The 16,676-nt window shown below is 41.2% G+C and overlaps 1 protein-coding gene across 1 annotated transcript; it reads left to right on the forward strand.

Moving 5' to 3' along the window:
• Positions 1-10: 10 nt before the first annotated feature.
• On the forward strand, positions 11-16,355 carry snx33 (sorting nexin 33). The gene is made up of 2 exons (XM_026919162.3): positions 11-1,508; positions 13,914-16,355. Exons 1-2 carry the CDS (start codon positions 101-103, stop codon positions 14,165-14,167), a joined length of 1,662 nt encoding a protein of 553 aa, XP_026774963.1. The 5' UTR covers positions 11-100; the 3' UTR covers positions 14,168-16,355.
• Positions 16,356-16,676: the final 321 nt, after the last annotated feature.

The following is a 16,676-nucleotide window of genomic DNA, read 5'->3' on the forward strand; positions in this document are numbered from 1 at the left end:
AACTGCATGCGATATGAGTTCAATCATCAACACATAGGAGGTTTCAAAGAGGTTTCGGACAACTTTGTTTCCACTTTCTGGCACTACACGAGAGGTTACGATGTCACTGAAAGCTGTAGCACTTTACACCTTCCAGAGTGAGAACAAAGAGGAGATCAGCATACAGGAGAATGAGGAGCTGGTTATTTTTGATGAGAACTCTGTAGACGGCTGGTTACAGGGTGAAAACAGCCGTGGGGAGAGAGGACTCTTCCCCGCCTCGTATGTCGAGATCATTCGGCCACGTTCCAACTCAAACCTGACTGACTACTCTCTGAGCCCTGCAGGCTCCCCTGGCAAAGAGCCCTTCTTCACCCCCAGTACGAACACCACTTATTATGATGATGATGATGATGACTGGGACGACTGGGATGACAACTCTACGGTGGTCGAGGACGAAGACCCCCGTCGAGCGGTGGGTGCTAATGGGCACTCGCAACAGAGCAACTACCCTAATCCTAATGTGCAATACCGTTCCAGGCCCCACATGGAGCGCCAGGACAGCATCTCCAGTTCCAGGAAAGGCAGCATGGTGGGCCGCAACCTCAACCGCTTTTCCAGTTTTGTGCGCTCGGGCGTCGAGGCGTTTGTGCTCGGCGACGTGCCTATGATGGCAAAGATAGCCGAGTCCTACAGCATCGAAATGGGCACGCGTGGACCTCAGTGGAAGGAGAGTCCTCAGCCTTTCATCTGCTCCATCGAGGATCCCACCAAACAGACCAAGTTCAAGGGCATTAAGAGTTACATTTCCTACAGAGTCACCCCCAGCCACACTGGCAGGCCTGTGTATCGGCGCTATAAGCACTTTGACTGGCTGTACAATCGCCTGTTGAACAAATTTACCGTCATTTCCATACCCCATCTCCCGGAGAAACAAGCCACAGGGCGCTTTGAGGAAGACTTCATCGAAAAGAGAAAGCGGCGACTCATCCTATGGATGGATCACATGACCAGTCACCCGGTTCTGTCTCAGTATGAGGGCTTCGAACACTTCCTCATGTGTGTTGACGACAAGCAGTGGAAGCTCGGAAAGCGTCGTGCTGAGAAGGACGAGATGGTCGGAGCTCACTTTATGCTCACTCTCCACATCCCCAAAGAGCATCAGGACCTGCAAGACGTCGAGGAGCGCATCGATACCTTCAAGGCCTTCGCCAAGAAAATGGACGACAGCGTCATGCAGCTGACACACGTCGCGTCCGAACTCGTCCGCAAGCATATCGGTGGCTTCCGGAAGGAGTTTCAGCGCCTGGGTAACGCTTTCCAGTCCATCAGCCAGGCGTTCATGCTGGACCCTCCGTACAGCTGCGATGCCCTCAACAACGCCATCTCACACACTGGTCGGACGTACGAGAACATCGGGGAGATGTTTGCAGAGCAGCCCAAATTTGACCTGTTCCACATGCTGGATAAACTATCGCTGTACCAGGGCTTGCTGTCCAACTTTCCAGATATCATTCATTTACAGAAAGGTAATGTGAAACTCATTTTTATGTTATCACCACTAAGGGTTTATGCTGTCATTTGTAATAGAGATCATTTAGCAAAACTAAAATCGTTCCCAATCACACTAACGCTAACATGGGCCGAGTTTTCCGAAAACAACATCTGCGCCTTAACATTCCTATAAATGTTAAGGAATAGGGAGACTGTTAACAGGACAGTTAACAGGAGAATGTGGAGTTTGGAGAGAGATACAGAACTATCCCAAAAGAAATTCCATGTTTTTCCAAACAGCTACATATATCGATTCAGGGTCAAATCTCTTTAATTCACATCTCTGCATTAAAAAGCCGTAAGTGATGTTTGAGATCTTCTCGTAAGTTTGAGAAGCTTAAACAATTTGCCGTCAGGTACTTTTCTCTCTCGAAATCAGCGACTTAATTCAAATCACAGCACTGAGCTTTTCGTTTTCAGTCAGTTTCAGTTATGGAATATCTTGAGCTACACTTATGTCTCCCTCATACCCAACAGCTGTTTTTTTTCCCCCCCACCCCTTCTGCAATATACTGTAAAAAAAAAAAAAAGTGCACTGTGTTTGCCAGATTTTCGGCAAGTTTGTGCTTGCACAGCAAACTTTTAACAAGCAACAGTCATGCACTTTGAACAGTTCTACATAATAAGGTCTGAGGAACTGTTGTAGAGACTCACAGAGATGACACATATGTGGTTGTTTTTTATAGGAATGCAGCACTGATAAGTCTAAACTTGTTAAAAACACACACACACACACTCATGCATTTAGTCATCGACAGCTCCATGACGGAGGTGTGTTAAATTCTTTATTTCGAAACATTGATCAACATTTGATCTAAATTATAATCAGAAATTGGTAATCACAGGCTTGATTTAATTTGCTACTTGACTTTTATGTGTAAGAGTATGTGGTGTACAGGAAGGCCACTCTGATGACCCTTTGCCCCACTTTCCTGTGTGCTTCATGGAGTGCTAAATCATTATCAGGTGTGTAGTGAAAGGTGGGAATGTTGCCTATAAGGAAGTTCTTATTCAGTTCTACAAAGCCCGGAATTCTGAGCATTGTCACCGTGAGAAGCAGCAAATGCCAGGAGTCACATGTGGCACTGAGCAGGCTGTAGTGACCCTGTAATCATGCGACTATAACCGATTAAAAAAAAAAAAAAAATCAGAACACTAATCATACCTCTTTCTCCTAAATCGTTGCTATCAGTTATCAGGTGTTTTTCACCCATTACTGTCTTTCAGATAGATGGTTTGCTTTTCTGAAGTAGCACAATCCCAGAGCAGGGCCCTGAGGGTGCGGCACGGGTCGCATCTGGGACCGATTTTAAGGGCAGGGGAAGAATGAGGTGTACTCCGAAATATAAAACAGAAACCTCCACGATGCAACTTACTACACATGATTACTTTATATCATCGGATCCAGGTTTGATTAGTATTTCTTTCTGTTTCATCTTGATTGGATGGTCTGCGTACGCCACTGATCAACGAGTGATTCATTTCAGAAACATGCACAAGTGCTTGTGCAACACCGTTGCCATCAAACAGCAAGTCTTCGATTTTTCTGTTGCTTAGAGACCCTCGCTGTTAAACGCATGTGTGCTGGTGCGCTAAGCAGCTCGGAAATGCACCTGCTGGTGTTGAGTTTCTGTCCAAGGCAGCGTGAGAGACAATAGCCCCGAACCCTTTCTGCATCTCGGGTGTCGCACCGCGCTGGAGTTAGGAAACCTGAGCGTCCGTTTAACTCGCATACAGACACTGCGACAATGTAAGGAGCCATCAAACAAAGCTAATCAGTGGAGCAGGTATAATAAATGTACAAATATAAACATGCTGCTTTTTAAGTGCAGGCCTACGTGGGTGAAATCAGATCTGGAGCTCTTGAACTCAGGTTTTGGGTCTTCTTGTACAATGCCTGAACTCGTTTTTTAGGTTTTCATATTAAAATATGCCTGTTGTTCATCTCTGGAAGCCACCCCACCCCACCCCACCCCACTCCACCCCACCCCACTCCACTCCACTCCACACAACCCCACACCACGTGCTGCCTGGGATAATGTTTTGGTTTCCCAGACTAGACGAAAACAGTGTATGATGAGCTCCTTTACTAATTAAATGCATATATATAGGAAAAAACCTGAACAAGTTTATGATTATTATCCTCTTCTTACAAGGTTTCTAATGTAGCGCATCGTATTTCGGCACGCAACAAAAAGTCAGCAAGTCATTGTCCAGTGATTCGGCATAGCGATTTGTTCTGACTTCAAGTAGACTTTTTAATTTGCTCTGTTTCATCAGTATTTCTGCAATACCACCCATGTGCTCCCATGTATTCCTGCATGTTCCTGTGCACTTCTGTGTGCTCGTGCATGCTAATTAAAGATACAATAGTCAATATAGTAGTAATAATGGTGTATTATGTAGCTTAAAAAGCAGTTTGGAAACCTGCCTTCCGGTCCGCTATGTTGTGCTTCATTTGTAGTAATTTGCAAGTTGTAATGACGTCATTTCCCACCTCGGGACGTTCGATGTGCGAAGTGAAAAAACGTGGATGCCTCTACGAATAAAATGCTACTTTAACTTTTTACTTTTGCAGTTACAGGCCCGATTGGCTATTGCTTCTGTTCTACTGCAGTGAACCTCAAACATTCATGCAACATTATGTCTGAAATTGCGCCAAAGCAACAACAGTGGACAATAGCGTGTAGCTTAGCAACAAGTTAGCCAGCTATCGTTAGTTATATGAGCGATAACTCAAATGTTGATGATTATCTTCTCAAAACAGCGATCAATGCGGTCGGTGTTACAGATTTAACCGAGTACTGTGTCTGTATATGAACTGCTCTAAAGCCAAAACAGCTATAAAGTCATGTAAAAGTAGAGAAGTGGGACTTTCCGCTGTTCACAGTGTGAGCGGCCATGTTGAAATGACATCACTTCGTAAACTGAGAAGGAGCTGGTGCAACATGAGGGGGTGTTTTCAGGGGTTTCGGGGTTGTAGACGGGGAATTACAAGTTGCATCTTTGTCTCAAACGCAGCACTGCTTTGCATTTAGATTGGTCATTTTATAGACACGCCCCTAACGCCCCTTCACATCCTCATAAATCATTATGAAGAGAAGTTGCATGTTTCTTGGCTTTCAAGCCGTTGAATGCCCAAGTGCACTTGAAAGTTGGGTCATGACAGTTGTTGCTAATGGTAACTCTAATTTGCATGCTAACTCTAGTTGAACCAACATAAGTTTTGGGGGCGGAGCTTTGCGTATATGGGTGGAAATAGGGACTGGCTCAATGTGTTAAAAAAAAAAAAAAAATCATGCAAGTCTTATTCAGCTCCATCCATTTAACCGTTAGAGACTGTTTTGACCCATAAATCTTACCTATTGCAGCTTTAATCCGACTCTAAAATCCGTTCTAACGTCATCTGTTTCACACTTCGCAGTCATAACGCGTATCTCCTGCTACAGTTATAGCATCGAGGTGTGTTGCATGATGGTTAAACATACATACCCCAAAAAAAAGGCTTGTTTTGTGAACATCAATAAGGAATAGGGTTTTTTTTTTTTTTTTTTTTTTGGAGTTGCTGTGAATTCGAGTGAAACTCTGATTAGTGTGGTGTAGTCTGCACACCATCATTTCTCCTCCTGCTGTTATGTCTTCAGTGTGCTAATTTGATTCGCCTTGGTTTTCCAGCGTAGAGGAAGAGAGCTGTGGCTTTGATGTGGACCAGACACACACACACACACACACACACACGCACACGCTCTTGAGTTTTAAAGTGCCTCATGCAGGAAAAAGGAAAAGAAAGGTTGAGTACCAAGGGAGGGGATAGCACAGAGAGACCAGCAAAATCACTTTCCATCTGTGAAACTCCGCTGGGAAAAGGAGTGAGACAGTAATGAAAAGTGAGACACAACCGTGCTTTTTTTTTTTTCCGACAGACAGAATAAATACCAGTGTTATGAGGCCTGCAGTGTGACTGTGTGTGTGTGTCTGAGCAAACAAGGTAATAACATGCGCCTTCTATCACAACATACAGGAACGACGGAGATCTCCATGAGAACGATCGCGGCAGCACGCGCTTAACTTCTCTTCCACATCTACACCGTGCTTCACTTCCTGCTCTTGCATAATTGTGCTCTGGCGTGGACACAGGATTTGAGAACGCCTCTCCCTATAGTTCCACTTTAAAGAAGGAAAAGTGAAGGTCCTTTCCTTTCTCCTCGGTCTACTTAACCTGTATGAGAAATCCTGGTTTTTTTTTTTTTCATACGGTAAATTGCTGGTGGATTGCTGACCTCAAGGCTTAAATGAACGCTGTAAAAAAAACCAGATGCAAGTTTAACATCAGAACACCGCATTCTAACCCAGCTTTGTATATTTAGGTTTGTATTTCTTTATAGCTCTTCTCTTGTAACAAATCTGTGTTTGACTCAGAAAGTCCTCGCTCCACAGGAAAAGTTTCAGTGCAAACTCTTGCGATATCAGCATCCCGAGCAATACGGCGATAGCGATAAACAAACAGCTTGTCACGCAGCTCTGCTGGTGTGCCGGAGATCTTGGACTGTGTCCCACCTTTCCCAAACCCTTAGTCTGCATGTCAGTATTTGCTCACAGATAAATCTGCACGAAGGCTTCGCCTGTTTTTCCAGCCCTCACCAAAGAGCCTGACATTCCTCGCAATGTTTCCTCTACAGTGCACAGCAGGTCTGTTAGACGCATTAAAACGCTGTGGACAATTTTACGTTGCTCACATCTTCCCTGATGTGCAGGATGTTGAAATAAAGCCTGTGTGATCTCTATTTTATGCTTTTGTATTGCTACATTTACAAATAATCAAGAAAGACAACTTTTAAAGGGATTTAGCTTATAGGCCAGTTGTATCGTCTCTCGTGATGCCAAGCCAAGCCAAAAGGAATGCACGTATATCCCCCCCCCTTTTCTCTCTTCCTCTCTCTCTTTCAATCTCTCTCTTTCTCACAAACTAAAGCTGCAGTGGTTGCATGTATTTTTAAAGAACTGGCATCTGTGTTCTCCACACCCTCTTGCCTTGGTGCTAATTACGAGTGACTGACCACATACTGTCCCAGGCATGTTAGTCCGCCAGGATTAAGCACAGCAGCTCATTTACGTCAGAACGGTGTGAAGTTTATTTAGCTGAACAGCATCACTTTGCGGTTTACATGAAAACCTTTGTTCATCAAATATACTTAAGGAAAGACTTCGTTTTACATGAACAGTGCATGTGGTCTTATCGGTCTATTTGGAGCAGTTGTGGAGGCTTTAAAATGTTAGCGGATCGTGGACGATCCCGCATTGATTTTTTTTAACTGTACTTTCCTCTGAAGATTAAAAAAAAAAAAAAAAAAGAATTGACGCACACACAGCCAACTGAGATCCAATAACTTCTCTGCTGGAGCAAATAGGAAACAGGCATCTCTTTGAAAAAGAAATAAACTCGGATACATATTAATGACAGACGTTATCCACTTCATAGCATTTCCTCTGTCTGTTCAGTGGCACATGTTACAGCTATAGCTTTTATTACTATTATTATCTCTTCTTTTGGTTGATTTATGAGCACAAATGAAGAGTATGCAGGATATACATGAGTTTTAAAAATGATTTGAAATAAGAGAAGAAGCATTACTTAGCATTACTTTATCTGCTATGCCTGGTTAATTCGCATGTATTGTGTGGTATTTCACATGTCTCATTATGCTGCAGAACCACACAGTGTTTCATCGTTGGAGGTTTGGTACATTTAAAGGTCGGTTTATACTTGACGGGTGGTTTTCGCATGTGCATGCAGAAGCAGCGGCAACGCAAGGGGCGTTGTTTACATCCTCGTCTGCATACTTTCTGTACATCTGAAAGATTAAAAGTGCCACTCAATGGCACAGCAGAGCCAAAACATCGCTGTGTGTCTGGTTTCCACGTCTAACTGTAAAATGTTTAGCGATTTCATGCCCAGCTCTTTTAAACCATTGTGCTGTCGTCGTGATTGTTGTGTCTCAAATCGTAAATTCAAAAGTATTTACTAATCAAGAAAAGACTGGTATGCAAAACAGATCTTTGGGTAGGTTACCTGGGAGGTTTTTAAAATTCAAACACTAAGCATAATAGGAAAATGAGTTAGTACTCAATAACGGTCTAGAATAGTGCACATGTATGCGATTTAAGACACAATGCTAGTTTGTTTAGTCAGTTGCTATACTTCCTATGTGTTCCCTTTAAGCATATTCCAGCCTTTAGATGAAGATGAATTGTTGAACTGAGCCTACAGAGTTTATGCTCAGCAGTGTTGAGCAGGAGATGACAGAAAGATCACCGTCTCTGTAGAATGCTTAACTGTAGCTCAGCCTGTTCTCTAGTAACCAGCCAGGCCTGACCTCAGGAAGTGTAGTGACTGGAATTCCTGAGCTTTGCATTACCATACCTGTGATGTAATCAGTGTTAAAGGTTTTATAGGATTTAGTTGCTATGCTACGTTCTTGTAGTTCAAAACTGATAATTATATTCATGGCTGGATTGTGCCCTATGAGTTATAAAAAAAACGATTTATGAAGTTTGCTTTGTGGGCTTGGCCCCGATCAGAGCTCGCATTGTGCCATTCATCAGTAAGATGGCAGAACAATAGCGTACAGCTGGGAGGTAACACTGTGACTTGTGCTATCAGATAGCAGAGAGCTGGTGGGTGGGGTTGTGTGAGACCAGTACTCTGCTGTGCTTGGCACTGCTGCCTCATTTATACTGCCATTATTTAACCTCAAATAACAGCCATTAAGTATACAACAGTAAATTTAGACTTAAACTGAACCTCTAATATGACAGAAGAGATTGGGAAATGGCGTGCCAGTGATTGTCAGCATCTTCCACCAGCTGCTTGAGAAGACGTCGTACATGTATAACAACATCAGCTCTTGAACCGGATACAGCCCCAGCAATGTATTTCAGAGGCTCGAACCAAGTACCTGAATAAATACCGTGTCCAAACATCTCACTGTATGAGCAAAAACTTCCGCAGCTCAGCGACTGTAAACATGAACCAGCTCATCAGCTGAAGCAGATCCTCTGTTGCGGCTTATCCAATGATCTGCATTTATGTAAATTATTTAGCTGAAGGCATCTCATCGGACCAGAGGTTATCCCCAGTGCTAGAGACATTAGGTCAGGAAGGAATGTTTTCTCAGCCTTTCATAGATTTTTATTTAGTCTCTCTGATCAGCGAACTGACGACATGGCTTGTTTAAAACGGTTGACGAAAACGGTATGTTTAAAGACCTTGGGATAGAGACGTATGTGTTTATTCTCACCGTGCCAAATTCATAACATGTTTAATGTTCCATGGTGCTAGTCAGAAGTGGTAATGCTTATAGCCGTAAACTGATCATTAATATTTAAGCATTAAAAGCTAACTGGTTGCTTGTCTGGATTTTTGTAAACAAGACATTTTATGTAACAGGACCAAATATTATTGAATTTTTAAGAGCACCACTGTTTCTAGAGAACTAGTCATGTTGCCTTGGAAAAAATCTATAATGTTGCATCTTGTTTTGAAGTGAAATTCTCAAATCACTTGCTCAGAATGAAAATCATGGCGTGGCTAGCTATCAGTTTTCTGCCCGTTGTGGCAGTAAGTGTACAATATCCATCCAGGGAAGAGTGTCTGAGGCTGGGACAGGATGGACTCTTCCTCTAACCGATCCCAAGTGACCAAGCTCATATCACTCTTTCACTCTCTCACACAAGTACAGTGGAATGGCCACAAGATGTAGTGCATTTGCAGTAGGCTTTCTCTGTCCTGTACCAAAAGATCTCTCCTTGATTTCGAGGCTGCCCTGAGGGCAGATACTCTCTGTTCAGGTCATGTGCTCGCTATCTCTCTCTCTCTATCTACCATCAGTTAGATATTGTTTAATGCAGCGAGAAGTCCTGTGCGTCTGGTTAGACAAGCTACTGTTGCAATCTTTGTGTGGATGTGCTGCTTCCTTCTGGATCTTCTGAGTTCAGATGAAGTCGTTGTGAACTTTTCTTCTCTAGTGATGCACAGGAGCACATCACAGTGTCCATTCATTTAGGTCAGACCTACACACACACACACACACACACTAATGCCCTGTAACACACCGTTGGCTCAGTCAGTCAGGCTGATAAATACCAGGTACTCTAACCTGGTATTTACATTTATTCATTTCACCAGATGCTTACCTGAACATAAAGAAGTATCCAATCTAGCTGAGTAATTGCTGGTTCATGGTCATGCTCAAAGGCAGTGCTGAGATTTGAACTCATAACCTTCCAGTCACTAGCACTTACCCAAGATTGAGATTTCAATACAAATAAACCACTATTGTTGACATATTAGAGCTGGTTAATATGGCCAAAAATGCTATTACACTAAATCCCCTGTGTTCATCTTGATACAGTATTTATCACAGTATAGATTTTATTAAAACTGTCATAGATTGTAAAGAATATTGGTCTAAATCAGGGGTTCTCAACCTTTTTTGTCAGCTGAACCCCTTCTACCTAATTTATTTGCCTTAAATACCCCTGGAGATGTCAAGCAGGTTAACATAAAAAAAAAAATCTTTTGCTTGTTGATTAAGATCATTTTATTCATTTACAGCTTCTGTTGCTGTATTAATCTACACAACGTTGCCTTGTTTTGTTTCATGGCCAGGTTTTCATGTTTTGCTTCCAACTGTCTTTTTAAAAAAGCTGCTTCAAACATACCACATACTTGGCAAAGGGTTTGGCGTTGTCACTGTTCCTGCACGTAAATCCAAATATTAAATATTTCTCTCTGTATTTATAGAACATTTTCCGCTTTGGAGCTTTTGTTGTCTAATTTGCACTTGGATCTTCCTCCTGTTCAGATTTCCTTTACTGGCAATGTCTGTCCATTATAAGTGATTTAAAAAAATCGTAAAGACGAAGATGCTCTTAGGCACGAAGAATGATTTAACTAGCTAAACACTGTAATTTATGTTTAACTCTCATATGCTAAGAACTATTATCTCATGACATGAACCGTGAGTAATTCAATCAACTTTTATCGCTTTTTATTTATGAGGTTACGTTAAAATGCTACAGTATAAACGGTTTTAACTAATTTAGTTTTTTTTTACTTGGACCCAGGTTTAAATAATGCAAACTGAATAAGCCAAATGTTATTCAGATATTTCAATAACATATATCATCATAACATAGTACACATACACATAGTATACCAAACAATATCCGACAACAATTCAATGCTATTTCGTACGCTGAAGTGAAAATTTAATTAATAATTAAATTAAGTAGCTCATTGGTCATGTAGAAGCTCAAATGTGCTGCTCACACTCACTGTTTTGGTTGCCTGGAAACCTGACTAGGCTAAAAAGTTGTAGCTAATGTTATGGTAGCTAGTTAGCTAGTAAAGTGCATTAATACAGACTAAGGGAAACTAACAAGTTAATTCCAAATTTGGTTTTGCAAATGTCAGGAGGAAGTAAGTTTTTTTCTGTAGTTGAGAGAATAAAAACAGCTAGTGACTGCTAAACTAATCTGAACGCAGTCTTATCCCAGGTGGCCAGGCTGGTGATTTGTGCTCTGTGCATTTTCAAATAGCGGAAGAAATTAGTACCTGACACTGGGCCTCGATTATCAAACTGGATACGAATTCAATTAGAATGTTGTGAAACTCGGTTGTTTCTTATTAATGACTGAAAGAGAGCAGTCCAAAACAAATTAAGACGTAGCCATTCAAAAAAGGGTGCAGTATAAAAAGAGGAAGAGTTAATATGTATCTGTGGTGGATGACGCACTGCAGTGGCTGAGCTGCATTACTGGAAGTTGTAGCACAGGTCGTCCTTAAGAGGCGCTCTTTCACCATCGTCACTGAATGTGAATCTGCTGTGCCTTGAACGCGCTTGGTCATTTATGGGCGATTGACATTTATCAATATATGCTTGTGAAATTTGGTGTTACTGAAATGTTTGTAAATCTGGTGGAAAGTTTTAGTTCAGTTTGGCCCATGAAAACATTTAAACCCAGCTTTACTAAAAGATTGCTAAACGAGGCCTATTGTCCCATGTCGGGACTGGATGGTGATGTATTTTGCATTTGGGGCCTAACAGCACATGGTTAGAGTAAAGATCTGCGAAGCTCCATATGATGGAAGTGGTATCAGTCTTATCTTCACTCGACATCTTCCTGTAGCCTGCTGCCATAGCTGTTTAAACATGATTCCTCCGAGTGGGAGTGCCGACACGTGCCGCCTGAATGGCTGTCATATGCTGATTTTACGCTAACCAGTTGGCTTTCATTAGCTGTTTGATCAACACGCATCTGTTGGCGGTTTCAGATAGAAATGATAAATTTAGAGAATTTAAATATCCTACTCTTATCATTGTTATTGAGGAAATCTTTATCCTGATACAAATCTTTAATCGCCTAGCACTATGATGTGTATATATGGCCAAAAGTATATGGACACCTGACTGTTACATATTACATATTTTGTTCTTCCACAAACTGTTGCCACAAATTTGGAAGTACACAATTGTACTGAATGTCTTTGTTTGCTGTAGCATTACAATTTCCCTTCACTGGAACTAAGACAACTGCAGCCCAGACCTCCTCGCCTGACATCAGTGTCTGATCTCTAGCTGAATGAACACAAATCCCCACAGCCACGCTCCAAAATCTAGAGGAAAGCCTTCCCAGAAGAGTGGAGCTTATTCTAACAGGAAGTGGGGAATACATCTGGAATGAGATGCTCAACAAGCACATATAAATGTCCAGAAGCTTTTGACCATATAGTGTATGTTTATTTGTATGTATGGACATATAGGGCATTTGAATAGATTTAATCTGTGCGATTGATCCACTGTATTCTCTGCGAGCCAGGAAGATTATACAGAATTGCATAATCTAATGGGAAACATTTATTTAAAACAGGAGTTGGGGCTTTTGAGCTTGATATGAGCTTGATTAAAGCCGAACGCTTGTATGACTCTTCTCAAGGATTTCCCCAAATATGCTTTAAACTTGAATGAGCAACTTAATTTTATAACGTAGTTAACTGGTCAATTAATCTAAGTCCCTAAACACTGATTCTGTATAAACTGTATAAACCGCTCCACTGGAAAAATGCCCCCAAAGAGCCAACTTGCCAAACTGCTTTAATGGCAGAGTAGTGGAAATAAACACTACATCGTTTCGTTTTCTACTTCCATCGGCTCAAAAACACATAGAATATGTTGTAGCTAGCGTTTGTCTCCAATACTTGAGTAAAATACTCTCAATATTTAGAAGATGCTTCCGTGAAAAGGAATGATGCTTTGACAGAATGTGGGGAAACTAATAAAGTTGCTTTGGCAAACACTTTCTGTGATAAGAGCGTTTGAGGAAGGGGTGTGACGCAAGCTGTCAGTTCCTGTCCCTATTCATTCAAACATCTCTAGCAGCCAATCACAGTGGAGGTGGGCGGGTCACTTTTCCTGAACTGCAGCACTTCGCCTCATCCAAAGTGCCATAAATAGATGATTACACGGCTAGAGGTTTAATTACATGCCAATGAGCTGTGACTAAATTGAGGGCGTAAGGGCATGTTAGCGGTCACATAGACGCAGCACAAAACCAACGGGAGAATGAATAATAAACTCCGTAAACAAACGTAATGAAGCTTTGAAGCTGATAGTGTGTTTATTCAGACACGGGCTCTGTTCTCCCTCTTAAAGGCCACGGTATACGATTCTGCATTACGTTCTCAGGCTGTGATAATATAAATAATTATATAATTATGTTAATAGGGCTAGAGCCACTAAGAGAGCGTGTGAGAGAGAGAGAACAGGAAGTGAAGTGTGACATGCTCGCAAATAACAAAGGCACTCTAAGTAAGTTCATTCCCACTCATAGGAATGAAAACATATTTATTTTTCAATACAGTAAACCAAGTTGAAGTTATTCTGTGTCTCTGCATTACCTCAGAGACCTTATTGTTTTCCTTATTTTTCTCCATACAGGAAAATTGTCACTATGTTCCACTGTGAGTGTAATATATAATAATATGATTACCATGAAGACCCCACTTTTAAAAAGAAACTGTCTCTTGATTATTTAACACATAACACACTAGATAAGGTTGGCTAGTTATCTTGTTATCTCCTACCCAATAATTAAAAATAGAAGAACAGTATGGATCACTATGACGTAAAAATTACATCATGAGAGTTGTGCGGTGCCCAAGGTGTTCGTAGAGAAACACACGTATGCGTGTTGTGTTCAGTTAATCCGAATATTAGTGAGAGAGAAGATTTGCCATTTGCCATGTATGAAGAGCATCAATATTCAATGTTCTCACTTTTACCTTCCTTGACTCTGTGACTCTCTTCCTTCCACTTCAGGTGCGTTTGCGAAGGTAAAGGAGTCCCAGCGCATGAGCGACGAAGGGAAGATGGATCAGGACGAGGCGGACGGCATTCGGAAGCGCTGCAGGACAGTGGGCTTCGCCCTGCAGGCCGAGATGAACCATTTCCACCAGCGCAGGGAGGTGGACTTTAAAGACATGATGCAGGCCTACTTACGTCAGCAGATCACCTTCTACCAGCGTGTGGTGCAGCAGCTTGAGAGGACCCTGCACATGTACGACAGCCTGTAGAGGATGACGGAAACTCGTTCATTAGAATGCAGGAACTTTGTAAGCCTGTGTCAAGAGCTCATCCTGCTTCTGCACAAGAGCTGCTTACTCTGTCTTTATCTCCTGGTTTACAAAGACACCCACAGCTGAGACACGACCAATAGATTCTTGGACTTACAGAGATGGTTATGGAGATGGTCAGACCTACAGAATATATGCACATGAGGACCAAACACTAGCTCATGCACTTAAAATGTCACTTTCTTGGCTGTCTTTCATGGCCAAAACACAAGATTCCAGGGACTTGCACAGTTGCCTTGATAAACACATCCATATATTTTATCTTATTTTGTTTCACATATTCCATTTAATTTAATTATATTTGCTAAGTAAAGTCCTTACATCATTTTTTTTTCTCTCTTGACCCGCCCCCAAACTCAGGCTGAATAGCTTTTCATGAGAAAAGTCTCACTGCCAGCCATTACTAACCCTGCTAGCAGGCTCAGCAGGTGCTAGTACAAACTGTATGAGAGTTCACTGTCACATTGAACAACACTAAAATCCGCTCAGCTGATGATCTAGAGCTCACAGAAATCCTACTGTTGGAGCAGGCCGAAGTGTTCAGTCTTTAAACGTGCTTTCTGAAACACAAACTTGCAATAGCCAACTTGAATAAATTTATGGCTAGCATGGATTTAGCAGAAGTAGCTTTCCGAATGGTTTCCTTCATATGAAAATCAATAAACTAGATCTCACTCATCATCATAATTCCAGTTCATTTTAAATTTGAGATTGTCTGGAAATATTTCAAAATCTCTAATACAGGGAGACTGACAGATTATGCTGATAATATTTCAACATCTATCTCAAGTCTACAAAATGGTTGCAAGTTTTGTTTTTATGTTTGTTTTTATCAGACAACAAAGTGAAATGTGTTGTCTCGCCTATGACTAGCTACTACATCCGACATTTAAAATGCCGAATGCACCAAATGTCTGAAAGAATGTTTTTCCATGAAAGAACTTAGAAAAGTTGCCCCTTACACTGCGGGACTGATGATCGTACACTGTATTAATCAAGGGGTTGGGAATTGTGTTGATCTCGGTTGTAGAGAATAACAAGGTGACTCCTTATATAGGAAGTATTTGAAAGGAGTGCCACTTGTAGTGGTATGTTTTTTGTTTTTGTTTTGTTGTTTTTTTTGGCTTCAAAAAAGATTCTAGTTTTAGTTATTCTTTTTAAATTTTTTTTGCTTAGATTTTAATAAAAGAAAGTTAGTGTGCTCAGGGGTGTGTGCTTCTGAGTAATCGATTGTCTAAGACAGAATTTAAATAAAAGAAACATTAGATCATGATGAATGTTTTGGTGCAGATGCGTCATACATTCATCCAGATGTTACAGATTCATGTTAGGGGGTGAGGTTAACTTTTGTAATAATTTTAGATGTTTAGTTTTTAACTGTAGCTTAATTTGTGAATTTTGGCACAATTCACAATTTCAGGTCATTTACACATTTCTGTCTTGAGCTCGGACTGCGCTAAAACTAGGAACTCTGAACTTTATTTATTAGCCAGAGCTCTCAACTCAGTTACTGCAAATTATCCATTATTGGCAAAACAGAGGCTTCTACCACTAAATATACAAGACATACATTTATTAAGGTATAGATGGATTGCATAATAGATTCCAAGGTGTCAAACACCGCCCCCCCTCCCTTTCCCCCCCGGCATTTTGCTTGCTTTGCAGCACAGTGAAATGTACAGTAGCTGAAGGAAAGCAGTATGATCTATTAAGGTATTTTATTACTGGCATTTCACCCACATGAAAAAAAGAAACTGTTTGGGGAAAAGAAGGCCGTGGTGTGGAGATAGTTAGTGAGTCAGGACTGTTTGTGTCCATTTGGCCAATGAAGCACATTCTTAGATGGAGCTGTTTTTTGAGTAATGGGGGAAATAAAGTGTCCCTCCTTTATTTGCAAGCTGTGTAATTGCTATCAGACCAAAGTATCACCGTTTATAGTTCTAGTCAAATAAATAAGGACTATTTTTCCACGTCTTGCAGTATATGTGTGACCACATTTGGGTGCGATATGGCTCAGAAAATGCTGAAAATGTGACATTGTGGAAATGACTGAGATGGCAGAATAAACAGAGGAAGATGAAGGTCTACTGGAATGATGGCAATGTGCCACTGGTTGAGCATAGTAAAAGAAAGAAAGGAGGGCTCTATGAAAACCCTGCTAAGTAAGACCTCCAAGGGACCACAAGCTTCACATGGATGATTTGGACACTAAAAGGATATGTGAGTTTGTTTTTTTTTTGTAAAATGTTTGTGTGAATTCTGTCTTTTAGAAGGAACTCGCAAAAAAAAAAAAAAAAAAAAAAACGAACATTGTTTCTACTACAGTCATGCTGAGTCTTAATAAAAAAAAAAGTAATCCTCGAACGATTCTTTGTTCATGTTTGTTCACATTTGATTATAATATTATGGATAATAGTTAAAGAGGATTGCAACACCAAACCCCCTGACT

This window comes from Pangasianodon hypophthalmus, chromosome 9 (assembly GCF_027358585.1).
Source record: "Pangasianodon hypophthalmus isolate fPanHyp1 chromosome 9, fPanHyp1.pri, whole genome shotgun sequence".
Taxonomy (NCBI): domain Eukaryota; kingdom Metazoa; phylum Chordata; class Actinopteri; order Siluriformes; family Pangasiidae; genus Pangasianodon; species Pangasianodon hypophthalmus.

Excerpts from the sequence above, each read along its gene's own strand:
- snx33 (XM_026919162.3), top strand. The coding sequence starts at position 101 with ATGTCACTGAAAGCTGTAGCACTTTACACCTTCCAGAGTGAGAACAAA. Across the intron at positions 1,509-13,913 it reads TATCATTCATTTACAGAAAG|GTGCGTTTGCGAAGGTAAAG; the intron begins GTAATGTGAAAC and ends CTTCCACTTCAG.